Source organism: Balaenoptera borealis (assembly GCF_965194805.1).
Source record: "Balaenoptera borealis genome assembly, chromosome: 9".
Classification (NCBI taxonomy): Eukaryota; Metazoa; Chordata; class Mammalia; order Artiodactyla; family Balaenopteridae; genus Balaenoptera; species Balaenoptera borealis.
The window spans coordinates 32,716,602-32,744,106 of NC_138873.1; the positions used below are offsets into that span (position 1 = coordinate 32,716,602).

At 40.5% G+C, this 27,505-nt stretch overlaps 1 protein-coding gene across 9 annotated transcripts in view; it reads right to left on the reverse strand.

Moving 5' to 3' along the window:
- L3MBTL3 (L3MBTL histone methyl-lysine binding protein 3) overlaps window positions 1–26,470 on the reverse strand; it is a 119,739-nt gene extending 93,269 nt beyond the window's left edge. For 3 of the 9 annotated variants that reach the window (XM_082406150.1, XM_082406149.1, XM_082406144.1), the window contains exons 1-3: window positions 24,356–24,923; window positions 22,734–22,807; window positions 4,881–4,996 (exon numbers count right to left, since the gene is read on the reverse strand). In XM_082406150.1, the coding sequence (XP_082262276.1) occupies window positions 4,881–4,982 (102 nt within the window). In that variant the 5' untranslated portion in view covers window positions 4,983–4,996; window positions 22,734–22,807; window positions 24,356–24,923. Of the gene's footprint in view, window positions 1–4,880; window positions 4,997–22,733; window positions 22,808–23,375; window positions 24,274–24,355; window positions 24,925–25,281; window positions 25,351–26,332 lie in introns of those variants that run through there. The other 6 variants (XM_082406145.1, XM_082406147.1, XM_082406146.1 and 3 more) reach the window with 6 other exon arrangements.
- Between the last annotated feature and the right edge of the window lie 1,035 nt (window positions 26,471–27,505).

Below are 27,505 nucleotides of genomic sequence, written 5' to 3' on the forward strand. Positions count from 1 at the left end.
ATAGCAGCATTATTTACAATTGCCAAGATATGTGAGCAATCTAGTGTCCATCAACAGATGAATGGATAAAGAAGATGTGAGAGAGATATATATATCACATACTATATATTATATATATATAAAACACACACACACACACAATGGAATACTATTCAGCCGTAAAAAAAGAATGAAATTTTGCCATTTGCAGCAACATGGATGGACTTGGAGGGCATTATGCTAAGTGAAACAAGTCAGACAGAGAAAGACAAATACTATATGGTATCACTCATATATGGAATCTAAAAAATATTCATACAACAAACTAGTGAATATAACAAAAAGAACCACACTCACAGATATAGAGAACAAACTAGTGGCTACCGGGGGGGTGGGGTTGGGGGACAACATGGGGTAGGGCATTAAGAGGTACAAACTATTAGGTATAACATAAGCTACAAGGATATATTGTACAACATGGGGAATATAACCAATATTTTATAATAACTATAAATGGAGTATAACCTTTGGAAACTGTGAATCACTATAGTGTACACCTGTAACTTATAATAAAAAATTAACCTCAAAGTATTTTTAAAGTATCCTATCATACGCAAAAAGACACAGGAATCAATTTTTTGACTTCTCAATTTTTTTGTCTTCCACAATGTTACTACTGTAAAAAATGTTGGACAGCATAGGCTGTTAGTTAGGTACTGCTAACATTACTGAGTTCCACTGATGAAATTCCAGAAAGACTGACACATTTCCTAACATTTTTTTCCCCAATAAAATACTCAAATTCTGAAATTGGTAATGCTTTTATGAATGGTGCTGCAACTATAGAAACTTGATATAATCACTTTTTTTAAGTTGTTAGTTCTTTTAACCAAGACATCTAAAAAGCACTATAAAAAATTAGCAACTGACTCCATTCTACAATCAAAATGTCAAAATTATAAACTTTACAAAAGGGCTTTATTAAGCAAATCAAGCATATCAGCGGACACTGTGTAACTTCTGTTAGTGGATACATCTAGGTCAATCAGAAAACAATTACGCCTGAAATATGTAAGGGGTTGAAAAGGTTTTGTTTGTTTGTCTTGGCTTAAGCTACCTTTTATTTGATTCATTCTCTTTATTTTTGCTTATAGAGGCAAAGGATCTTTAGCCTATTTGTGCCTGTCTTTAATAATAGATCATTAAAAGACACTGCTGAGATTACTGTTTTCATTACTTTCAGTGTTGAAACGGGAGTTCTACTTAGCAATCTGTTTTAAGGACAAAGATATTTAGTAACTAAACTGTTCTGAACGTCAATCAAGACAAGGCAAAACCCGGCAATAAGAGCGCAGTGAATTTTCCAGTTGGGTTTCTGCATCGCTGCTGCTGGGTCTTGCTCTTGGTTAAGTGGCAACTATTCTTTTGAGATAAGATGCTATCACCCTCAGGAGGGTACTGACATTTTACTGAGGGACTCTGGAAGACTAAATCCTTATGACCCAGAGGAATAATTCTCTGCAGATAAATTTCAGAAATCATAAGAAGTTTAGGCAGAGAATCGCTTAGGGACAGCAAGCCCTACCATGCATCTTTCCACAAGCCTTACCACCTAGTCGCCTGCCTGTTCTTACAGCTGGCCCTGAGCTATTAATCTACAAACACAGATTTGCATCTTAAAGGAACAAATTAGGCAACGGTAAAGTTTACAAAGCTTGTTTAAGTAAAAATGTCTTGTTAATGACTACAATATTTTCAAGAGGGCCGGTGGACACTTGTTGTTCTTCCCTAACACTACACTTTCTGATGCTAGCCCCTCTTCTGTATGCCCCTTTCTCTCCCTCCTCCCATCCCTGCCCCCAAAAGTCTTCACACAGTTTCCCACCTATTTTCAGGCACCTAAACCTCACATGACATCTGCTTCCAAAGACTTCCTGATCCCTCCAGCTAACATAATACCTCCTCTAAATTGCTGTAACATTTCCCTTTCATCTCTTTTGATATGAAAACATTTCTCTTGTTAGTAGAATGGCAGTGGTAAGAGAATCAATTTTAAAATCAGAAAAGCCTGGTTTTAAGACCCAGTTCTGCCAGTAACGAACTGTCTGACCTTGCTTGAGCAAGTGACTTAAGCACTCCGGGCCTCTGTTTCCCCATCTGTAAACTGACAACAGTGACAGAAACTCCCTCAAATGGGTTAAATAAGAGAATTAAAAGATGTAGGTCAAGTGCTCACCAGAGAATAAGTTCTCTATTCTTTCTGCTACTGCACCCAAATAAGGAGCTTTTGCGCTCTGTCTTATATAAGGGTTGGTTAGCCCAGTGTGAAGGGGGGAATGGGGATGCCAGCAACAGGGACCAGTAAAAAGGGACCAAGGTGTGAACTAGTTGGCTGGGCTGGAAACAGGGTGGCACAGAGGAGTGAAATGAGATGCAGCTGGAGAGGAAAGTAGGGGCTAGACCACCAAAAAACTCTTGTGGTAAACTTAAGGGGTTTGAACTTTATCACGAAGGATACAGGAAACTGCTAAAGGATTTTAAGCAGAAGAGCGGTATCACTTGACTGGCCAGCAGTCATGAGGCTTTTACAGAGAAAAGTTCTTTCAAGATGGCAATAAACTGAAGCATATTAAAACCTGTTCCCATGATAAGAAACCGACTTCTATGTATTAGCTGAATTAACTTCAGCTGGCTGTCTTAGGGATTGCACATTAAGAAAGCCACATGCCTTCGCCCATTAAAAAAAGAGGAAGCTTCCAGTGTCAAATAGGCAGAGCATGATGCGGGAGAGTAAATTGCATGATTTATTCAAAGTTCTTTCCAATAACTTAATTATGAAAAATCAATTGCTTAATCAGATCTCTTAGGCAACTCAAATTTTAATATGAGGAGCAAATGAATCAGAAATCCTAAGCAATATAATCAACTGGCTAGTCTTTGAATCTCCTCAGATAAAAAGGGTTATAAAGTAGAAAAATTTTTTTAATTATTTTTTTAAATAGGGTATCTGTCAACAGCAGATAAAGTGAATTGGATACATGGCAATTACCCAAGTAATTAGATGAGTCTAAAAATCAAATCAAATAACCCACATTATAATACCCACTAAGTGGCTTAATTATCTGATTACCTTTATAAAAGTAATAGGTTAATTCCTAAAATCCATTGCTTAGAAAACCTTTAGGCAATCTAAATTTCTTAGGGATGGAGACTTCACTCTATTGTCAAAATCTAGCTGAACAAAAATTATAAATTTCATCATCCACCTACATGGAAAAAAAATAAGCCATTCAGAAGGAATAAAAATGTACAAGAAAAATAAGACGCTGAAGCAATAAAAAAAAAGGCAGTTTACATAATATACCATAAAGCAAGAAAAGATACAATTTGTTAAGTGTTTTACATATATTACTTTTTTCAATCCTTATAACCAGCTTATGACATAGATCCTATAACCCCATTTTACAGATAAAGATTGTGAAACTTAGAATTTAAATAACAAAGCTCATTTAGCTAATTATGTGGCTGACACTATCAGAATCTTGAACAGTTTTTCTTTCTCAAAAATTTCAGCAGTCTATTTCCATCATATCTAATCCAGATGAACATTTGGAGAATGTTAGAGAAGATAAAACCCTTGGCATTCATTTAATTCCTTATTTTACCAAAGAGGAAATTGGCCCCAAAGAGATTAACTGACTTGTTCAAGGTCACATAGAACTAAAACTAAAAACCAAATCTCCTTTCCATATTTCACTAAACCTCACTGCAATATTTTTGTTAAACTAAACTCAGATAGATATGTTGGCACACTGCACTTAATTAAACCTAAACCAACTAAAATCTAAGTATTTTTCCAACAAGAGGTGGACTGTCCAAATCTCACCACTGAGGATGGGCTAGAACAGTTTTGGCTCAGATACTTGTCAAGTGGCCACTAAAAGGGATTGGATTCCAAGAAGTCAGTATTAGGGGGCAGGAACCTCTATTCAAGACAGGCCAGAACGCCAAGCGCTAGCAAGGCAAGCCAAGAGACGGCCAGTTAGGGAGGTCGGATGTTCAAACACCTGCGTGACTAAGTACAAACACAAAGTCTAAAGGGCCCCAGACAGGTTCAAGGTCCCAGAGATAGGATCAGAGCAAAAGCAAATTAGAAATGAGAGGTGGGGGGGCTGGCTTCCCAGGTGGGTGCTTGCACAACCCTGTCCCAGGCTGCAGCAGATGTGGTCCTGGAGTGGCTCTGGGGGGCTGGGGAAAAGGGGCAGGGTGAGCACCTAGAAGAGGAGCAGACTGAAGCAGTGCTCTCTGAGGAGAGTTCTCAGCTATACAAAAGCAGTCTCATTTACAGGAAGGCCCAGCTTCTGAACAAGTGATTACACAAAAATCCATATTTACAGTTTACAGTATAAATAATTTAAGGGAGGTGAACAGTCCTGTTTATTCAATATTTTAACATTATCCAGTTTTAAAATAAGAGAACTAGGACACAGGGAGTGTGGTTTTTCACTTCAAGTTACAAAGCCCATGACTACAAAAAATATACAAAGCTAGACCTTCTAAGTCTACCACTTTTACATTTTATTGGCCATCCTGATAGACTAAAACCTGAAACCATCCTCCTTGAAGCTATACATTAATTTCTACAAAATGCGTACAGATTGCAGAAATACTTCTAAGTCCCCTACCCCAAGTGACAAAGCCTTCTGCCAAACCATCAGCAGTTTGTCATCTTGAGATGCTGAGGACCAAGCATCATATAAAACTACAGCCACTATGCTTAATGCTTTTAATCCTTATTTCACATATGTGCTCAAATTCATTTTAATAATACACACACACACACACACACGCACACACACACACACACACACACACAATTTTATGTAATAAAGACAGCTTACCTTTAAATCACTTCCTGGTAATGTACCTACTCCATCCTTCCAATCCATAACACTGAATACATCAAATTCTTGACCACTTGTGCTAGAGGCAGATTCAGTCATGATTTTTTTTTAACCTGGAAAAGGAAAAAAGGGCATATCACTAAATATTCTACATACAAATCAGTTTTTATTTTAGTGGTCATTGCTTCAATTTCCCTTAATTACATAATTTTCTTGATCATAATATCCCATATCCAGAGATTTAGAAATAATTGCTTCAAAAATATTTTTCCTAGTGAAAAATACCATAATTAATATTTTTCCTAGTGAAAAAAATATTTTTCCAAGTGAAAAATACCATAATTAATCCATGGTAAATTACAGGAGAAAATATATGAATAAAAGTTCTAGGTTAAACAAAAAGTGCCATGGTGAATTTTTGCTATTGTTAGAAGAGGAATTCATTGTTTCATAGCATATTCACTTAGAACAAAAAATCATGATGACATATGGATAGAATTCTTCACCCTCTAAGGAGTTCCCCCTACCCCAAGACATTCGAAAGAGAGTATATGTGGATAAAGGATAGTATCCAGTATACAATGTTGAAAAAGAGGCCATTTAGATTAAAAAAAAAGAAAAGAACAAGAAAATTCAGTCCATTATTGAATGCCATCTACACTAAATTTGACAGTTAAGTCTGTTCTATCAATACAATGAATATACAGTATGATTGATTCTTTCATGAAATTGATTTATTTAACTCAGTTGAAATATCTGCCAAGTTGATGTTCTGAGAAATAGGAAAACAGTCTCAAAATGTACAGCAAACACAATTAGGCTATGTTAAGATAACCAATTTGGCTAGCTACACTGTGATAATGCTCTTAATTTTCATTTTCAAAACAAACTTTTTCGTAATCATATATCCATTGGCGGTAGTATTGATATTGTTATTCTGAAACTGCTGTCTGTGTGGTATGGGGTGAAACAAATAAGTAATTATGTTGGTGTCACTGACAAGTGATCAAAGATCAATGGGTCCTAAATCTAAATGGAAGTATCTGTATAATTTCATGATGCATTTTATGTTTAAAAAATATGCATATTTTCTAGCTTTGCCCACTGACAAACTCTAGAAACAACCACCAATCAATAGTAGTTAACAGCCTAGTGTTCAGATTGTGGTCTCTAAATACCATTTCTCCCAGGCCTTCCCAGAGGTGGCAGGAAATGTGCAAGATGAGCCTGGAACATCTTGTCAAATAAAAAAGCAAGGAAGCTATCAAAGACAGCAGAGGTCATACCAAAAGGACTCAGAAGCAAACTTGAAGAGGCTTCTGTTGGCCAAAGTAAGGATATTAGCTGCAGTGAATTGAAACACATCAAATAAGTTTAAATCATTATGAGTTCACAACGATATTCAAAACAAATAAACCAACCAAGAACACCTCATTGATCACCTTTTGATTATACAAGGGAACCAACCAACTTATTATTTGGAAAAAGAAACAAGGACTTATCCTGCCCATATTGCATGAGAGAAACAGAAGTATGCACAAAGTGCTCGGGCATGCCAAAATACCAAGGCCGTCTCAGGGGAAAGCACTGGTGAATTGTTTGAGATGCAAGCTGAACAAGCTGCTTTTTTTTTAATGGAATCCCACTTTTACTTAAAAAACGATGTTTATTCAAGTTTGGATATTTGGAAAATATTTTGTCACACTGACAGCATTCGTTACTAAAGATACAATTTCAGCATTTTGGAAAACCTGTATCCACCACCATGAGCTTGACAGCTTCCCAATAGCTATAGAACTTTCTAAGGAGATGGGTGGTGATATTCATGAATATGATTTTTTAAAATATTTCACAATGAAGTATGTCAACATTTGGAAGATCTACATAACTCAGTGAAGTGATATTTTCCAAATGACCAATGCTTACAGTTACAAAATTATGCATGGCTAAAGAATCCATTCAAAGTGCAACACAGACCGATGGATTTTAATGTGACAGAGCACAGAAAGCTCACTGATAGGATTTCAAATTGCACACTGCAACTAACCTTTAAGAAACTACCACATATCAAGTTTTGGTGTAATATTAAAGAAGAGTGTCCATCATTAAATGAAAAACTTAAAATAATCCTCCCTTTTCCAACCCCATACCAGTGTGAAGCAGATTTTCTTCATATGTGTCAACCAAAACAAAATATTGCAACAGACTGAATGAGAAGCAGGTATGAGAATCCAGCTATCTTCTATTAAGCAGACATAAAAGAGATTTGCAAAAATGTAAAACAGTGTTACTTCTCTCACCTTTTCTTTTAAATTTTGGAAACTGTGATTATAGTTTACAAAAATTGTGCTTATACATACTAAGGTAATCAGTTTACTATGTTAAAAGTAATAAATAAATAACCAATATACTTTAATTTCTAAGGCAGTAAATATTGATACATATAACACAAACAATAGCTCTTTGGGTTTTTCATTTTTTAGAGCATAAAAGAGACTTGAGACCAAAAAGTCTGAAAACCACTGCTACACAGGATTAAAAACTTGTTTTCTGGGCTTCCCTGGTGGCGCAGTGGTTGAGAATCTGCCTGCCAACGCAGGGGACACGGGTACGAGCCCTGGTCTGGGAGGATCCCACATGCCGCGGAGCAACTAGGCCCGTGAGCCACAATTACTGAGCCTGTGCATCTGGAGCCTGTGCTCTGCAACAAGAGAGGCCGCGATAGTGAGAGGCCAGTGCACCGCGATGAAGAGTGGCCCCCACTTGCCGCAACTAGAGAAAGCCCTCGCACAGAAACGAAGACCCAACACAGCCAAAAATAAAAATAAATAAATAAATAAATAAAACAAAAAACCACACACATGATGTTAAAAAAAACAAAAAAACAAAAAAAACTTGTTTTCTGCACACACAAAAAATTGTAAGGAGTAACTAATAAACAAATGAAAGAGGAAATTTGAAATTTAGATTAAGAGACATATTAACCAATCGCAATACTGCATTTCATAGATCTTGTTTTGACCCTGATTTAAATTATTTAAAAAAAAAAAAGATTATTAGGGACTTCCCTGGCAGTCCAGTGGTTAAGACTTCGCCTTCCAATGCAGGGTGTGTGGGTTTGATCCCTACTTGGGGAGCTAAGATCCCACATGCCTCGGGGCCAAAAAACCAAATCATAAAACAGAAGCAATACTGTAACATATTCAATAAAGACTTTAAAAAATGGTCCACATCGGGCTTCCCTGGTGGCGCAATGGTTAAGAATCCGCCTGCCAATGCAGGGGACACGGGTTCGAGCCCTGGCCCAGGAAGATCCCACATGCCGCAGAGCAACTAAGCCCGTGTGCCACAACTACTGAGCCTGCGCTCTAGAGCCCGCGAGCCACAACTACTGAGCCTGCGCGCCACAACTACTGAAGCCCACACGTCTAGAGCCCGTGCTCTGCAACAAGAGGAGACACTGCAATGAGAAGCCCACGCACTGCAACAAAGAGCAGCCCCCGCTCACCACAAATAAAGAAAGCCCGTGCGCAGCAACGAAGACCCAACGCGGCCAAAAATAAAAATAAAAATAAAGAAAATTTAAAAAAAAATGGTCCACATCAAAAAATCTTAAAAAAAAAAAAAAAAAAAGATGATTGGACAGGAGGAGAAATATGAATACCAACTGACTATTTGATATTAGAGAAATACCATTGCTTTTTTTTGAGGGATGATGACGATACATACTTTAACGAGGGGAGGTCTTCCTTGTATTTTAGAGACACAAGCTGAAATTGTGAAATGAAGGGATATAAGGTGAGGAAATTGCTACAAATTAATTAAGGGGTAAAGTGGTGAAATAAGACCGGCAACATGTTGGAACTGTGAAGATAAAGACGGGTGAAGGGTCCAGGGTGGTTATTACACTACATTCCACATTTTAAATAGTCAATAGGAAAAAAAAAAAAACAAAGCCCTGTGTTTCTTTGAATTACAGCTATCTTCTGTTGGAGTTTACTAGATGCTTCAATATTCTTTCTTCCTTTATCATTAAGACTTAATCCTCAAAACAGGAAATAGGTTGTAAAGGCCTGAGGAAGAATTAATCTAAGAAACAGTAAAAATATGAAATAAATTAAGACTCATACTGAAGTTCTCTATGACTCCTACCTCACTAAATACATAAAGATCAGCAACAAACCTGACTTTCTAAGGTAGGAGTGGCGACTTTTCCTGATAGATAGTAGAGTGATAGAATAATTTTCCCCCTGGTGGATAAACCAGGTAAAACCTGAGTGATCCTTTAATAAGAAAAATTTTTCATTTATTCATTCAATCGCATCTTCTTCCAGAAAAGGATTCAAAACATCAGACAACTTACACAAATTATTTCATTTATTTGTTTCTCACAGAAAGATGGGTTCTATCATCCCTCTAGTCGACACTGAAAAAAGTGCAGAGTTCGGTAACTCACCCAAAACCATACTTGGTGGCATACCCAGGATTTTAACCCAGGTCAGTCTGATTCCAACCCTGGGCTTTTTTCTCAACCACTGTCTTGTGCTGTCTCAAAGTCTTACCCCCTCTGAGAATCTGGCTAAGCCTACTTTTCCCCATTTTACTCCTTGGAACACAGCAAATCCAGAAACCAGTTTACTAGGTCCAAAGTTCTCGATTTATGCAGATCAGTACAACATGTATCCTTTTTAGTAAAGTGCCATCAAATATATGCTTATTAACAAAATGTCATCGAGACACATATTCAACACAAATAGATTTTTGGTCTTTTCCTACCTAAAAACCATAAATGTATGAAAGTTACAACAGCAAAAATGCTGTCTGTGACTAGGAGGAGGAATAGAAAATAGGAGTAATCTAAAAGCTATCACTGTACAAAAGCTGCAGTAAATGTTTATTACATATTTTAGGAAATAATTAGAATATGCTTTTGCTATACAAAACACTGGTAATGTTACATAGTATACTCTGCCTGCAAGCACATATCTAAAATTTATAAAAATTGTTTCCATCCGTTGTTTCATTCTAAGGCTTGTGGACATTTTGTATAAAATATAATAGCATAAAAATATTCACTACATTGTCCTTTCCTTTATCCAATTGTGAAGCCACTGGCTACTTTCACTATCACATGAAGTCTGAACAGCTACGATAGATTAGGCATTTTCCCACCATCTCCTAATCAGGTAGAACAACCAGCAACCAATATTATTTGAACAGAAGCTAGTTTTATGACACCCTAAATCATCCTCCTTTTTCATCTTCTGTAAGTGTGTGCACTTATATACAAACATACAAAGTCCTTTCACTTCAACAAATTGTGCTTCTAAGAGTTAAGCAATTTTTTTTTTTTTTTTTTAGTACTTAGAAATGCTACGCTTTATATTTTCTTTAATTTTCACCTGGCACTGGTCCATCATCCCATGTGTAACCTGTATTCCACGGGCCTAAAAACCAGGTAGATAATGGTCACTCACAGTACAAGTCACAAACAGTATTTCTCATTTGCAGAAAATCACACCCCAAATCTCTTGTTAATGCTGCTGAGACTTCCTAAGGAAGTATCTTAAATATGTACCATGATGGGTCCTCTGTGTTATTAGCCAAGATGTACCACTTTTCTCCTAACCTCTTCTAAATGCTAATGGTCTCCAGCCACTGCTGATGTCAAACGGGACAGCTTTCGAGATCAGATATCCAGCAAATGCATCCATGCAGCTTCTGATTCCCACTCACCTATGTTACGGCTGACAATGGCTAATATCAAGGGTACTGACACCCAATGTGCTCCCACCAATGCCCACTGTGGATGCCTCATCAAGGAGCTGATAATTTTACTGAAGGTGAAGACCATTACTGTTGGCACCAATGCAAATGTATTATACTCCCAAAGTCCCTCTTTTGTGAAACAGTTCACTTCAGCTTTTACTCATTTTTATTACAATTTCCTTGCCCTAAGAATTCAGCAAAAGGGCTGGAGGACAGACTAAATGACATTTTAACACTGTCCTCAGAATTACCTCTTCTCTCTCTCCTGCACTCCTTGTCTCTAAACCAAAGCTGTGCAACTTGACTCTCCCTGGGAATCATGTATCGAATGGATGCACTTCCTCAATCTCTCATGCAAAGAAATCTCTGGAAGCCCTAGCCTACATGTACCACTAGTAATCTAGAAACATTAGGTGGTGATGAAATTAGTTAACACCTTACATTTAAAAATCCTATGTTATAAGAATATGGAGATGCAAGCCCTCTCATATACCGATGGTGGCACTACTGATTGAACCAACCTCCATGGAGATCAATTTTCAAGAACATATCCTCCAATTCAGCCCTTCTACCTCTAGAAATTTATCCTATAGATACTTACATGTATAAAAAAACGTAAAAGGTGATTCATGGACTAGAGCACTGTTTGTAATGTTAGAAAACTGGAAACAACCTGACTGTCCATCAGTAAAGGACAATTGTGGTACAGCCATATACAATGGTTAAAAAACAATGAGGGGGACCTCCCTGGTGGCGCAGTGGTTAAGAATCTGCCTGCCAACGTAGGGGACATGGGTTCGAGCCCTGGTTCGGGAAGATCCCACAGGCCACGGAGCAACTAAGCCCATGCGCCACAACTACTGAGCCTGCGCTCTAGAGCCCGCGAGCCACAACTACTGAAGCCCGTGCGCCTAGGGCCTGTGCTCCGCAACAAGAGAAGCCACCGCAATGAGAAGCCTGTGCACTACAACAAAGAGTAACCGCCGCTCGCCGCAATTAGAGAAAGCCCGTGCGCAGCAACGAAGACCCAACACAGCCATAAATAAAAAAACAAAAAACAAAAAACAAAAACGAAGAACAATGAGGAAACTCTTTACATTCTGATATAGATAGAGCTCCAAGATACTGTTAATACTACTAATTTTATGCAAGGCATAAAAACTGTGTGCTACCATTTGTGTAAAACAAATGGGGTATATATAAATACGTGTATTGCTTATATAGGCATAGCCTATCTTTGTCAGGATTTGTCAGAAGCTGGTAACACTGGCCGCATCCAGGAAGGAGCAACGACTGACTGAAAGGCAACCAACGGAGGGAACCTGCTCTCTGTGTAGTGTACCCTTTAGTACCTGTTGAATGTTTAAACGTGTGGGGTTTTTCTAAGAAAAAAAGTTACATTAAAAAAAAATGTTTTAAAATCCTGTCTCATATTTATTTAAAATACTCCATGTTTTGAAAGGCACGTCTTCTTACGAAAATACTTTGCTTGTTACTGATGCCAACAAATGAAGCTATAGACTAGAAGGTGCTAGGAAAATCAACTTCCCCAAAGCTCTTGGGTAATTTAACTCGTAGGTGTTTAACTATATATGCAAATGTATCAGCTCCACAGATGGGTGAAAAGAGAAAGGGTAGGGTTCACTTCTCCACAACTGAGGTATCAAAAACATACAGTAGAACCTTGGCACTCACAGACTACTTATGGTTTCTGCCATTCCTGAGTGACAGCTGAAGTTCCCATGACATTTAGTAATTTGCCATTTTGCAGAGACACGATTCTGAATAACACTCCATAAACTGAGAGTCCCGGCCAAGGTCCAGGTGCGCTCTGAGTCACAGTGCTTTGTCTGAGTGCTATGACCACTGTAAATAAAGTGATAAAAACTTTGTTTCTTGTTAAGAAATGAAACAAAAGCAACTGCTAGTTGATTCTAGCGTTGATGACAGAACGAGGAGAATACGGAAATGTTTATGAAAGTGATAGGTCCCAGCCACAAAATAGAAGTTTCGGATAAATCAAAGGCTGAAATGTCAAATGCAATGATGACTCAGACACACTATGTGAACAAAACTACCAAATGCTCCAAAAGGAAATAAGTAGAAAAGATGTGTGAATTTGTTTCAATAAGTGCTCTCGACAGCACAAAAGTTGCTCATCAAGCGAGATAAGTATTTAAGGTCTAGAGAGATCATTTACATTTTTCAGTTATACTTTAGTAATTTGAAGGGAGGAATTACATGCTACAATGATTTTTTTCAGGTTGAGACTTGGCGATGGTCTTGGGCTGTATCCCTCACAAATGTCAAGAATCTACTGTATCTTACTTTGACTGGAGATAAACAGAGTCCTTCATAATCCTCCCTTTCATAGGATTCCTTCCCTCACATCTTCCAGGAGAGGATAAAATGGTGGCTTAGAGTGGGAGCAGAGACTCCCCCAGGGCTGCACTTCTACAGCAAGTTCAAGGTGAAGAGGCTGCCTGGGGCTGTGATGGAGAGAACAGTCCCCTGAAAGATAAGCAACCCAATCTAGTACGTTCCAACATAAAGTAAGAGAGTGGGCCTTGCCTATAAACCAAAAGTCTGGATCTGCAGATAAGGTGAGAATTAAAGATTACTAAAGAAAGTGTACTAACTGTAGCCTGGCCATTCCTGCTCAAACCATTGTTTTCAAAATATTACAGTATTTAAAAGAACGGCTCGTTACTGTTCACTAAGACCAGTTAAATGGTTTTAATAATTTTACATGAAGTTGCTTTTTTAGAATTCCATTTTATAGCTTTACAGTTAACAGGTGCATTTTTCAAAAATAAGTTACAGAGATGACAAGGCCAAGAGCTGGCAGTAGTTGTAAAATGGGGGTAGACATGACCTCAGAAGCAGCAACTGAGAATCAGATTTAAATTCTGTCATTCAGAGAGATGCCGGGGCTGAGATCTCAGTGCCTGGTGTCAACGGACTAAACTCATCAGTTTTGGGTTCAAGAGGGCAATGTTATCTTTTGTGAAGAGTAAGTCAGGAATGTTAACCCTAAAATCATGACCACGAAAGAAACAAAAATGATCGCTATGCAGAAGAGTAAGACGGCAATAAGGAAAGTCAGCCTCCACTGTGGGGATCCAAGGCCTTGTTGCTAGGATGCCCACATTAATACCATCAACTGAAGTTGGCTTTTGGTGTACTTTGTAGAAATCATCAATCACTAACCAAATGCTGTCTCTGGCACATTGTGACATTCTCAAGAAAGTCCTAAGCGTCATCTTCAGTAATATCATCAAAACGGCCTCTGCCCACTGCTAAACACGTTATTAAAGTGGCGTATAAAACTGTTTTGGGCCTCCCCATCCCCACTCACCCTGCCCCTTGTCATCCTTTCATAGACAGACGCAAATCAAACACGTCATGCATCATCCTCAAAACCTGCCACTCTCTCTCAAGTTCCTCTTTCCATCCCTCTCCCTTTCCTAAACAAACCACAGCCTTCCTTTCCTCCCTTCAATTCACTTTCCAAAGATTAACGATTACCTGTTCTGTGACATAAGACCAACTAATCCCTTGAAGTCTCAATTTCCCCACCTGTAAAATGTGGCAAGTAACAGAACTTTTCTTCATTGGGCAATGGTGAGGATTACATGAGATAAGCCAGGTAATACCTCAGCACAGTGCCTATCCCATAGTAAGCAGTCAATAAAATCTTAACTTTCTACTCTAATTATCTGGTTTAACAATTATTTGCACTCATGAGAGTCGCTCTGTGACCTCAAAAAATTAGTCAGTGGCTTTTTTTTCCCCTTTCCCTTCATTTTATTTCAATGGCATCTCTTATAGTAAGCCACCTGTGTTCAAAGCTCCATCAGAAGATGTCAAGATCACTACATAAAAGTAGATGTTGCATTGTTAATAATAATAATACCTATATTTACATGGCTCCAGAAATGACTAGCTTTCTTCATAGAACAATACCTCTGAAGTAATGGAGAAGGATTTGCTGTGTGGGGAGGGAGTTGGACCCAAAGGCCAGGCTCTCTCGGCCACCATGCTGGGCTGGCACCACACTGTGGACCAGGCTAAGGCATGTAAACAGGATGAGATGAAAAGCTAGGGCCACATTTCTCAAAGTCTGCCCCTCAAAACTTTGAGACCATTTCTGCATGTCCCGTGATAAAAGTTTTGCGGTGAGGGAGATGTGTAACCCCCCGGGGTCTTAGGGAGACGGATGGCGCATGTCAGCAGCAGTGCAGCAATCTGTGAAGTGCTGTCTGAGCCCGAGTTTCCCAGAGTCACTTAGCCTTGTGGCTCTGTTATCACAGTACAGCGAGGTCCATGGAATCCCCTTTTCGGAAAATGCTGAGTTATAGAAAATAAATTCAAGAAACAACATGAGAGCAGGTAGTATTTTACAGGGTAGAATTTATTCATCTTCAGGTTAGAGTCAGCTACAGAGGTGCCACCTCCTGGCTGAGCTCCCCATCTGCATCCATGTGCTGAGATTTGTAGTGTCTAACACTGGGGAATGCCCTCAGGACCTAGAGTCCAGGCTGGAGAAAGTGATCCTGAGAAAGACAAAACCTCTGCCTCCTGAGGTCTATCTATGGTTTTCTGATTTATTCTCTAATGGCCTCCTATGTACTTTCATGACACCAGAGAGGGACACAGCCTGTAACGGGGGAGCTCACATACCCACAAACACACGGCCACGTAGGGGTAGTCACACAAAGCCAACCAGCCTAACTCATTCCAGAGATACAAACAGACTGGAGCTGGAGGGTTTCTTCTACGCTTTGCCATTTTAAAGTCTCTTACCAATACTAGACTAGTTGACCCTCACAGCTACCTTTTAAGATGGCCAAGAATTCTTAGCCTCATTTTACAGATAAGAAAAGATCACCCAACCAATAAACGGACTTTTACCTCCCAAGACAGTGCCCCTCAAACTATACCATAGTGCCCAACACATTGTATTTTAGTCAGTAAAGAAGTCAATCTAATGTAAAGGTGAAAAGCACAGCAGCCAGAGTGCCTGGGTTGAATCCTGGCTTCACAGTTTACTAGCTGTATAATCTTGGGCAGGGTACCCAACCTCTCTTGAGCCTTAGCTCCTTCATCTAAAAAATGGAATAGGAATATCTACTTCATATGGATTAAAAATTTTTTTAATTATGCACGTTAAAGTGGTTTGTACTTTTTGGACACTCAGTCCACAACAGCTACAGTTACTTTGAAGAAAAGAAACAAGCTGCTCTCCAGTGTCCACATCCCCTCCAAACATGGGTTTACCAGATGTCTGAAGTATCCCAGGGCAGAGGAGTTGATAACTGTGCAAAAGCCAATACCTTTGCACCACAAAGTCCTATTTGATTTCTCAAGAGTCCAGGGGTGAAGGTGGAGAAAAGTGGAAGTTAAGAACTGTGGTAGGAATCTGGGATTTCATGGACAAATAAAATTTCAAAATGAATTTGGGAAACTGATGAAAGGTCAATAAGTATTAGTTTTCCGAAGCTCTTATAAAGAACATTTTAACAAGGAGAAAAGTATGAAGGACATAATCTCTGAACAGCGACCCAAGACTAAGCCACTGGCAACCTTACTGTGACATTTTTGCTGAGGAGGCATAAAAGCTTCCTTGCATACCAACTGTGGTTCCAGGACCTGCTTTCAAGAAAGCTAGTACAGAGGCAAACAGAAAGCACCGTAAGAGATCGCAGCAAGAGGCCAGGAGGAAAAAGAGGGACGAAAGCTATGGATCCTCTCCAAAGGGGACTCAAATGACTACAGTGAGTCTTTCTCTGTACAAGTACTGGAATATGTGTACGTAAGATGCCAGAAGAGGGGCTGGAAAGGCAGAATCTATACCCCAATTATAATACTTATTACATCATATCATGATCATTTACTTACAGGAGGTTTTGGAGGAAAGAAAACTGGATTTATTCATTTCGCTATCCCGTGTGATTATCCACAGTAGGAATCAATAAAAATTTATCAAATGAATGAATAAAATAGAAGGGGAAAATTTAACAGACTAGTTGTGGGCAGGGACTGGGGAGAGAGGAAATCAGGAAAAGATCTTCATTTGTCCATCTATCTCTTATTCTCCAGTGAAAATTCTAACTAACAACGAGGCTGCTAAGTATTTACCTCTTTGGCAGAAGGATAACATTCCTGCTCCAAGAAACCCTCCTTATTTAAGTGTCAGTGAAGAATACATCAAAAGAAGTTAAATTCAAACCTCTTAAACAGGCTTATTCAATAAGGATAAGAGAAAAATCTAAACTCACACCTGAAGCATCTCTCAACAAACACATTTTGCTACAAAGAAAAATTTTCCTTTCAAATCAAGCATGACAGATACCAGCTTTGATATTCTACTCACCCTGACTGGCAAGAACTCTGAATCGCACACATACTGGAACTGAGATCTGTTGTGGAGAGATGTGAAATTTTGCCCTGAGGGCCCAAGTTCATAGACTTTTAGGCAGGTAAAACTCTAGATCATTTCAATGTGAGAACTGAAATCTCAGTAGCATCAAGAACAAATCCTTGAGAATCTGGGTCTCCTGTCCATATATATGCTTATATAGTAGATGCCTTCCTTTAAATATGAAATCAGTTATTAGGACAGTTCCTTCTTATTGATACTTTTTCAGAAACCCCCCACCACCACCAGTAGTTATCTACTGGTCATGTTTTAATGAAAACGACCCTAGTTATAACATATTGATGGTTTCTCTGATTTGCTACCTTTTCTGCCATGGAGATTACATGCAAAGGGGTAGTCACTGAAGGCAACCTTTACGAAATCTCAACTTCCTGCCCTTCCGTTTGTTACTGTAAGAAGGATGAATTATTTGAGATTCTGGGGCCTAACCTACTTACTTCCTCTGAAGGAGGAACAGAAAATGAAAAATGCCTTTCAAGAAAAAAAAATGTACATAGAAAATGAAATCACAAACTGACATTAACAGTCTTACAGCATATTTAATATACTCTCTTCAAATGCTTTTATTTGAAGTTCATTTTCAGTGTACAGACTGTATCTCAATTTGAGGCAAAAATATCCTGAAAAGTGCTATCATGTCATCAACATATTACACTAGTAGTGTAATAATAGAAATTTTACACCCATTAGAGGGATTCAAGGGAATAAAAAGAGCAAGAACCTGTCTCACACAGATATTTCCACGCTTATGCAAAATATGCATGAACTTAAATTAAAAAAGAAAACTAAAAGTAGTATCTTGTTCTTTTTTCTTATTTCACTTCGTAATTTTTAAAATGCTAAAAGCAGTATCTTTTTTCTTATTCTGCTTCATATTTTTATAGAACATAGAGCTAGAATTAAAAGATTTACACTTGATTTCTCTTTTGCATATAATAAATTAGATTTGACCAGATTTTATTTCTGTCACATAAGTCATGTCTACAGGGCTTATCCTGATAACCATTTGTAGCTAAACCCCTTATCAATAGATTGAACAGCTAGGCCTCCAATCTGCCAAATAAGACCACAAACCAATGGGGTGAAATTATCTAGACCATTTAACAACCAGACCAGGGATCTCAATTCACAGTTCAGGGTTCAATCAGTGTAACAGATGGGAGAAAAATAATCAACTGATTTTGGTGCCTGAACCATCCTACTGAAAGTGTTTTAGGAACTGAACTGGTTTAATTCTGTAACATTTCACATAACATAAAGCTGTAGTCCAATCTTGAAAAGGCCTGGCACACAGCAGGTACTCAAAAAAATTTACTGGATGACAGTGTTTCAACAAAGGAGAAACAGGCTGTACACCTGAAACTAACACAACATTGTAAATCAACTATACCCCAATAAAAATGTAAAAAACAAAACAAAAAGCAAACAAAAACAAAGGAGAAACAGCCCATCACCCTATAATCAATGCCTGCAGTAGCATCCTTCCAAGTCAGACAAAAGCTCTGCTTGATGGACCACGACTCAGATAATAGAAATATTATATGACTCCCACTGTAATCCTGAACCACCCAATGAATCAAAAACTCTTCACTTCATTTTGTAAATGGGCCTACTCTTCTAGTTAAAGAGTATAGTATCAGTAGTTATCATATTTTGGTGAATATATTCTTAGTCATATTCCGTTATCTTTATTAAACTTTGATTCTAACACTACATTCCTCCCTACCCCCAGCTTCTCACCACCATTATCTCTATCCCTCATTTTAATTTTCTTCTTTTATAATCAGAATAAATTCCATCATGTTTTGAGCTCACAAAATGGTAAATTTAGGTCCCAATCTTTTGATTGATGATTGATTGATTTACACTTTTTGACAACACACCCTACTGCCTTATCAGGTCTCTTCCTATACAGAACAAGTGAAATCTTTTTATATATAAGCCCAGTAATTCCCAAAACTAATCTGAGTAATGTTTTATTAACAGTTAGTGATCATTTCAAGGCCATGAACTAGACCAAGGTGTTCTTTTCAGTATAACTCAGTCTTTCCCCAACTTTTAAAAAAAGGAACAAAAAAGAGGAAAGTGAAGAGACAGTGTTTTCTTCCCGTAATTTTTTCTTACACCTGTTCGCTATTGCTCATCTTAGCGAACCAACGTATAAGAGCAAATACATTAATCTGGAAATGTGTTTTCTTAGAAATATTCTAAGAATTACTATTTGGAAAATTAGAAAGTTAAAGACATAACAAAACAAAAGCCAGTGTCATTTTCCCTGGTCCCACCCCTTTCAAAGTGCATGATATGAACTAAGACAAGTTACTAAGTATCTCTGAGCACCAGTTTGCTCTAAAAGAGAATTAATAATACCAAATGCTCAAGGTTAGTGAAAGTATTAGGGATAACATTCAGTGTCTAGAACAGTACCTGGGCATACAGAAGGCACTCGGTAAGTTTTTGTTAGATGAATGAATGAGCGAATCAATGAATGAATATAAAATATCTAGCTTAATGCTTGACATTCAGAAGGCACTCAATACACAATTACATTGACTGTATCAACACTTCACAGTGTTTTGCAGAGGGCACCCTACCTTCCAGGTCCCTACCTTAGGAAACACATCCAGTAGTACCACCATAGTACTTAACTGTATTCACCTCTATCTACCTTTCACTAGCACTGAACCATGGCTTTGTTTTGGTAATTACCATTGTATGTGTATAGATTATCTCCTCAACTAGATTATGAACACACTGAGGCCAAAGACTGTTGCTTTCTCTGTAGCCTCAACAAATTCATTCATTTCACCCTATTCTAAGTATTGATTATATGAAGCACTTCCCAAAGGAGACATACACAAAATAGATACTCAATAAATATTTGTGGACTGACATAAAACACTGACTTACAGAAAGAATAGTAAATAATAATAAAAAGGTTTTACTATAATACATATGTAATTCTTCTAATCACTACCCAAGTCATTAACTATAAGTCCACTTCTGAGTAAGAAACTGGAGCCACATCCAGGATCACCCAACTTTATACAAGTTCCTCTCAAAAGTCCTTGTTCTTTCCTTCAAACCACCCTGTCTCCTACAAAAGGACTTCTTAAAGGCTTTTTTCAATTCGACTTCATAAATCAAACTCCTGGGGTAAGCGTGTAGGGAACTCATCAAGGGCAAAGACCTAGTCTTTCAGTGTTCAGCACGGTAAGAGCTCAATAAAAATGAGTTAACTAGTAGAAACATCGCTAGAGAGATTACTCAGGTTACCCAACCTTGGGACCCCAAGGGTACCCTTGTCCACACCACATAAAGTAACTTCTTTTGTAAGTTTCCCATCCTATTATAAGTAGCCTTTGTTGATATATGTATTTCTTAGAAATAAACTACCAAACAAAACAAACCAGTGGAATTTTTCAAGAACCAACCTTCGATTACTCAGGGACGAATTAAACAGGACATATATTTCTTCTTTCCTTCACTATGGGTTTTTTGGGTTCTTAGCATATTGATTGGATAATTTACAAGAGAAGTGAGATAAACTAAACTAAAACTTGTCAGAGTTTGTCAAGTTCAGTATCATCAAATGGAAAACAATGACAGATAGTACTTGTGGTTTTCTTTTTTCTATGTAGATAACAGTTGATTAGAATTAGAATAAAGCAGCAAAGAGGTCTAGAAAACATAGGGGGGAAAAAGCCCTACAGGTAGCTTCCCCTAAATCCACAGTCATTTGCAGGACCCATTTTCTGGCCCCGAGAGTTTAAATTCTTACTACTCCAGTTACCTATTTTCTCATCCTCATTTCCCAGCAGATTCACACAACTAAACTATTAATTACAGCACATGAATTCCCCTCACACCAACCCTTCTACTTTCATCACCCTACCATTTCCACAATTTGGAATCATTTTATATTTAAAAGTATTTATTTCATCTACTCCTACGTAGCAAATGACTAGTTTGGGATAAATAAATCTCAATTTGTATTCAACACCATGTTAAAAACATGGTCCCTTCTCTCAAGGAGCCAAAGCTGTAAAAGAGAAACTACCATTTTCCTAAAGAAAAGAAATATCCCCCAGAAGTATTGTGACAAGTCCATATAATATATAGGCCAAAAACTAATCTAATAATTTTAGCCAGGAATTAAATCACTCTGTTCAGCTCTTAAAAACCTACCTCCTGCCCTTTTCACAAAACCTGGCTAAGGTGAAACGGTAATATGACAACCATTTCAAACATTTGAATAGCTCTTCATAGTGCTCAAAACCTTATTTTATTTGATCCCTTCAACAAAGAAACCAAGGCAAGCATTGTTGCTCCATTTTTCCAGATGGGGAAATCTAGGCTGAAAGAGTTAAAGCGACTTACACAAAGTGGTACATTTAGTGGCTAAATTGTCTTCTGATTCCTATTCTAGTACTCTATCTACACTCACGATGATTCCCCAAATGAAGAAAAATAATCACTGTCTTCCACTCAGCACATCTAAACATGAAACTCACCATCCTAGGAAACACATTTCACTCTGCCTGAACTCAACTTCTGTCTGGGCGATCTTCTTGGAGCCGTTCTTGCCCCCTTGTCTCTGCTGCATCACCTACGTGGACATCTATTTATTTTGCTAATTATACTACTCAAGATGATCCACAAGCAGAAAATGACAATAAATTCCCTTTTAACAATCATTTTTATATTGGTATTTATTCAGTAATGACATCGAGACCACATCTACCCTGGTTATAAGGTGGCTCAATAGGGATTATTAGTCCTGCTAATTTATTTTGTTTTCTTTTGTTTTTGCCAAACAAGAATTAGCAACTCCTTTAATACTCAAGACAGAGAAGGAAAATGAAAGGCAGAAAAAGAAAGGGAAAGATCAAAAGAAAAAAGGTATACATAGTAGAAAGCACTACAGTAGCACAAATGTACTTCGATGCTCTAGCCAGAGAGGGCCCCCCTTTGCCTGAGAATGACCTTTGTCCTGAAAGTAGGCCCTGGATTATTGGAGACAAACCAGCACCCTCCAAAATTACCAAAGGGATCTCTACTGGACAACAGCTGTATTCCCTGTGGTGATATGCTTAAAAGTTGACAAGTTTACGATAACACACTGGAAACTCACTATAACCTATGATTCAATATTTGGCACAAGTCAGCCCACCGTTGGACTTGAGTCACAGAATATAAGTTACTTAAATATCCCCAAAGATCTTGTTGTGAATTTCACCTACAAAATTTTACCAAGTTTCAGAACCTGCCATATCACTGTGTACTTATACAACAGTTATATTAATTCACAATTGCTTTGTTCTAGTTTTCCCACTTTCTCAATTCCAAAGAATAAAGCTATTTATTTTCAGTAGAAAACAGGTGCAATTGGAGTGTGAATTAAGAATCTAGCAAAAAGCCAGTCCAAAGGTTATCCAGAACAATCTCTTAACTTTTCCTAATGTTTTAATTGGAGCCTCAATCACACTCAGTGTCAAGACTTCCACGCATTCAAAGCGGCCCTCACAAAATGATGTTTTTCTGCCAACCTTGTTTCACACTCTCCTCCCTCATCCCCAAATGCAGCTTTTAACATTTGCAAGTATATCAAGGAATTTGTTTCAACATGCAACTCTTACCTAGTTGCAGTGAAGAAATAATTGTCTGATGGTCTTTAAGACTGTCGTCCACCCTCAAGACTTCTTCCGGAGGTCTAGCATTGATTTAAAGGGAGGACAAATAAAATCAAAATATTGTCATAAAAAAAAGAAGCCTTCAAACCCGCAATTAATATGCATAAATTTTGAATTGCTGATTTATTGCATAATTTCGTACATTACCACTTGGTATGTTAAAAAAAAAAAAAAAACTAGTTCTGGATGAGATGAACTAGATTTTATCATTTATATCATTGCCCTCCCCTAAATTCCCCCATTAAAGTCTCTCCCATTGTATGACAAGCAGATGAAAGTTACAAGGGTCATTTGATTCAACTTTCATTTCTCTCATTGCTTTTCTTAAAACTAAAGTTACTATGCAGAACACACACTGGCAAAAGAATAGATACTATGTAAGCAAGTTTTGTCCATATATCAAATATTTAAGCGTTTAAATCACAAATTATACAAAGCATTCAGAAATAATGTCTTTTTGCAGTGAAACAAAATTACACTCTTAGCACTAAAAGGGGCCATTTATTTTATGACTATATATAACTATGTTTAAGAAACTAAATACCAGCCTTAAATTATATTTATTAGAGAATAAAATGATCAGCTCACATAAAAGGCAAATTTCAACCAAAGGTCTTTCTCATTTTTTCGAAGTTTTAAACACAAATTGCACTTTGCATTTTTATTAACGTTCAAATGAAATTATCCGCTGTGACTCCTGATTAAAAGTTGATCAAATGTGTAGACAACGATAAATATAGAAAACAATTGCTTCTAATCCAGAGAGTGACCAATCTCAAACCCCAGAATAAAAGCGAAGTGTTTTTTTCCCATAGAAGTAATGAAGAGTGGAAGCTGTAGAGTCTGGGTCCTCAGATCTCATTTGCTCTCCAATGTACTAAACTTTCTATTTCTGCTCAGCATCCTCTCACACAACATCTGGCTGCTCGCTCGGGTCGTCTAATTACTTCCACGTCTGAACGGACTACGTAGCTAAAAGTAAAGGCCAAAGTTTGCTCTCGGCCTTCCGAACTTAAAGATGCGTTTAACCACTAGAGGTCTCCCCTTGGCCAGTTTTGTACGTTCGCTATTTTGCTGCACTTGAAACTTTCCGGAGAAATGCTCTACTCGAGTCAGTGTTTTTCTAAAAACTTGCGCAAAAATCCACGCGACCGAGCTAGCCAGTACAGAGACTCTCGGGCTCCCCAAACCAATAAAGCTATTACAAACAACCCTCTAGGAAAATCAAAATTAATATTCGACGCACTCGCTCCAGCCGCTCCCCCCCCGCCCGATTCTTATTTCTCATCTCAGTTTCCCTGAACTTAAACTCAGAACAATCAAAAATCTATTTTTGTTTCGGTGCACTCTGAAGGATCTCTAACGCATTTTTCTGGCGGTAGACCCGAGGTGGTAGAGGAGCGGGCCGAGGGATGCAGGGAGGGGGAAGGGCCGTGCTCACAGCGCCCGAGGAAGTTGCATAAGGAAAGAGACTCCGTTTTTTGGGTCCCCTCAAAAAATCGGCAGGGAGGGGGAGGAAAAGGAAGCGGGGAGGGGGGAGGTAGGAGGGAAACCGAAGCGACGTTTACCTTCGTCTCCCCGTGGAAGGGTGGGGTAAGAGCCACGATCTTCGCGACCCGGGAGGGCGGCTCGTTACCCCCACCTCTCTCCGAGCGCAGACGGACAAACAGATACCCCCACCCCTCCGCGGGGAAGGCGGGGAGGAAAGTGCCCGCTTTTAAACTTTCTCTCACGGTCGCGCTTGGGCCGGGCTTTGACCAGAAAGGGTGGGGGAGACTGGAGGGCCTTTTTCTTTCAAGGTAATTAAAGTTTTACCACCAGCACAGAAGTTGCGCCCCCCTCCCCCGCTTCCAGGGCTCACAAGTTTTCCTCCCGCTCCTCCCCCCCCCCCCCGCCCCACCAGCTCGCGGGGCGCGCGGCGGATGCCTCGGCTCCTGCGCTTCCCGATCCCCACCCCCGCCGGCCTCTACTTCCCCCCGCCGGGCCGCCGCGGCGCGAGGACGGCCCGCCGGGCCCAGGACGCTAGTGTGCAAAACCCATTATCCCGGAACGGCACACGCACGCGGCGCGAGGCGGGCGGCGGCCCCGCCTCGGACCCCTCTTTGCCTCCCCAGTATAAGCACGGCGTAAACAAGTTGCAGGAAAAGCAGCCCCGCGCCTCCACCCCCCCAACCCCCGCCCGCCTCCCCGGCGCGGCAGCCGCCGCCGCCCGCCGCTACCGCCGCCGCGGCCGCCGCCTCCCGACACACGCCCGCGCCCGCACCCGGGCCGGCGCGGCACGGCGCGGGGCGAATGCAGCGACGGCGCGGGCTCCCGGCCCGGCCCGCGAGCCCGCGCCCTGCGCCCTCCCCCGCGCGGACGGCCGCCGCGGGCCCGCGCCGCCTCGCTTCCCGAAGCACTTTCCTGCCTCGGGCAGAAATAAACCGGAGGGTTTATTTTTGTGCAACTTTCCCAAAATGGCGGAAATTGGAGCTGATCTATATGAAATTCTCACACAGTCGGTCGGGAAGGGGGAGGCGGCGAGGAAGAAAACGCAAACTCTCGGCCGCCGAGCCCGCCGCGGGTCCGTGAGTGTGTGCGTGCGTGTGAGTGTGCGTGTGCGCGGTGGGAGTCGGGGAGGCCTTTCCGCCGCGCGCGCACACACACACACACAGAGCACACGCCGGGGAGACGCGCCTGCACATTCAACCAGTCCATTCTCCGCAGCCCGAGCGGGGAGAAAGTGGCCCGGCCTCTTTTCCCACTGCCTCGGTCTCCCGTACTTGTACTTCTCGCGCTCGCTCGCTCGCTCTCCGGTGCGCGCCCGGCACAAAGGCCACACGGGCGGAGGGGGCCGCAGGGGCGGCGCGCGGGGCTCGCGCCTCTCGCCGCACCGATCCGCGGCCCCGGCCGCCCCCGCCGGCGCCCCCAGCCTCGGCCGCCGCGCTCGCCGCCCGGGCTGCGGCTCCGCGGCGCCCACTCGGGCACGCACCCCGGCGGAGCCCGGCGCCGCCGCGCTCCCCACCCCGCGCCCGGTGTCATGAAAGCGACCAAAGTGACAAGCTCGGGGGGCGCGGGGGAGGGGGCACACACGCATCTGGCCGCCTGCGCGCGGGCGAGAGCCCGACGCGGCCGCCTCGCCCCGGCTCCTTTCCGCACGGCCCCCCACACCCTTCCCCGTGTGCGCGCAAAGAAAAAAATACAAGTCTCTCCTCCCCCCATTTTTTCCTTTCTCTTTTCTCTCTCTTTTGTTCCTCTTTCACACTCGCACTCACTACTTCAGAGTGAGATGCCCAGAGACTCCCCCTCCAGCCGTTTCCGAGTCACTTGCCCACTTTTTTCCCCAGGATTAAGTTTTCTTCTCTTTCCCAGAGGCGCAGAGAAGTGGGGGAGAAACCCCTTCTGTCCTTTCCCCTCCCCTGATCTGTTTCACAAGACGAGGGTGCGCTTCCTTCTCTCTATAGGTCTCTTAACTTTCATCCTCACCCAGAAAAATAAATGAATGGCTTTTGCACGGACAAATCTTCAGATTAATAAGAGATTAGATCCGATCAACCGCTTCTTACCCCCAAATTTTCTCTTTTTTTTTTCTCCGTCTCACGAGTAGTCCTGACAAATGGTCCAGGGCTGCGGGCGCACTGCGCATGTGCGCGTAGAGTCAGGGCTGGGGAGAGGGGAAACTGCGCTGGTGCCGGTGCCGCCGCCGCCGCCGCCGCCGCCACCGCCACCGCCGCCGCCGCCACTGCCGGGGAAGCTCGCTCTGGCTTCCCTGTTAATGCTGCTGCGCCTTCGCCGCTGGAAAGCAGCATTAAAGCGGGTTGGCAAATGCAGCAGCCCGCAGACACTGTTTCAGGTGCATCTTTTCAATGCCCTTGTCACCGGCTCAGGGCTGGTTCAAGAACAATCAAAACAAATATGAAAGACTGCTAAGGTTATAAATTTCTTTGTCTATTTTTCACTTTACTTTTTTAAAAAGGCATTTCTCAGAGCAGCTAATCCACCATATACTGTTAAACGTATGCTTTCAGCCATTAAAGAGTGGGGCTTAGTCTTATACGAACACAACCCAAAGGCTAAATGCATGCTACAGGTCATGAAAAATAAGAAATAAAGTTTTAAGTTTTTACGCCCTAGAACCTCCCCCGCTTTTAGGACTGGAAGAATACATTATAAAGTGTGCATGTGAAGTGTGCACGTGCTTTGCATTTCTTAAGTGTTGGTCTTTATTGACAGCTTAAACGTGTTAGGCCTCTGTTGTGAAATATGTTGGGATACATATGTCAACTTAGAAATCAGTGTTAAAGTCCTCTGTCCTCTGGCAATAAGCAGGTCGAGGACGACCCTCTGAATGTATTCAGTCAAGATGGCTGAGCGGTCCTAAATAGCAAAACCTGTCTTTGCTAAGGCATCAAAACTAGATCAAGGGAGGGTATTGTATTTCGGTATTGACAGCTTTCCACTTATTGACTACAAGCCTCCTTTTGGGCCGCTCACCATTCTCCTTTTCTACTAGATACAAGTACTTAGAAAATAATTCAAGAAATTGAAATTGTGATAAACACCTCTATGTCAATAATGGAGTTTGCTTCTCGAGAAAAAATGTAGCACTTCAGGAATGGTGGAAGCAGGTCTTACATTTTGCTGGGGTGGGAAGATAAAGTAATGCCCCCACCCCTCAGAATGGACTATTTAGTTTGCATCTAATAAAGGGTAAAGGAGGCCCTTTTCCAAAATTGCTG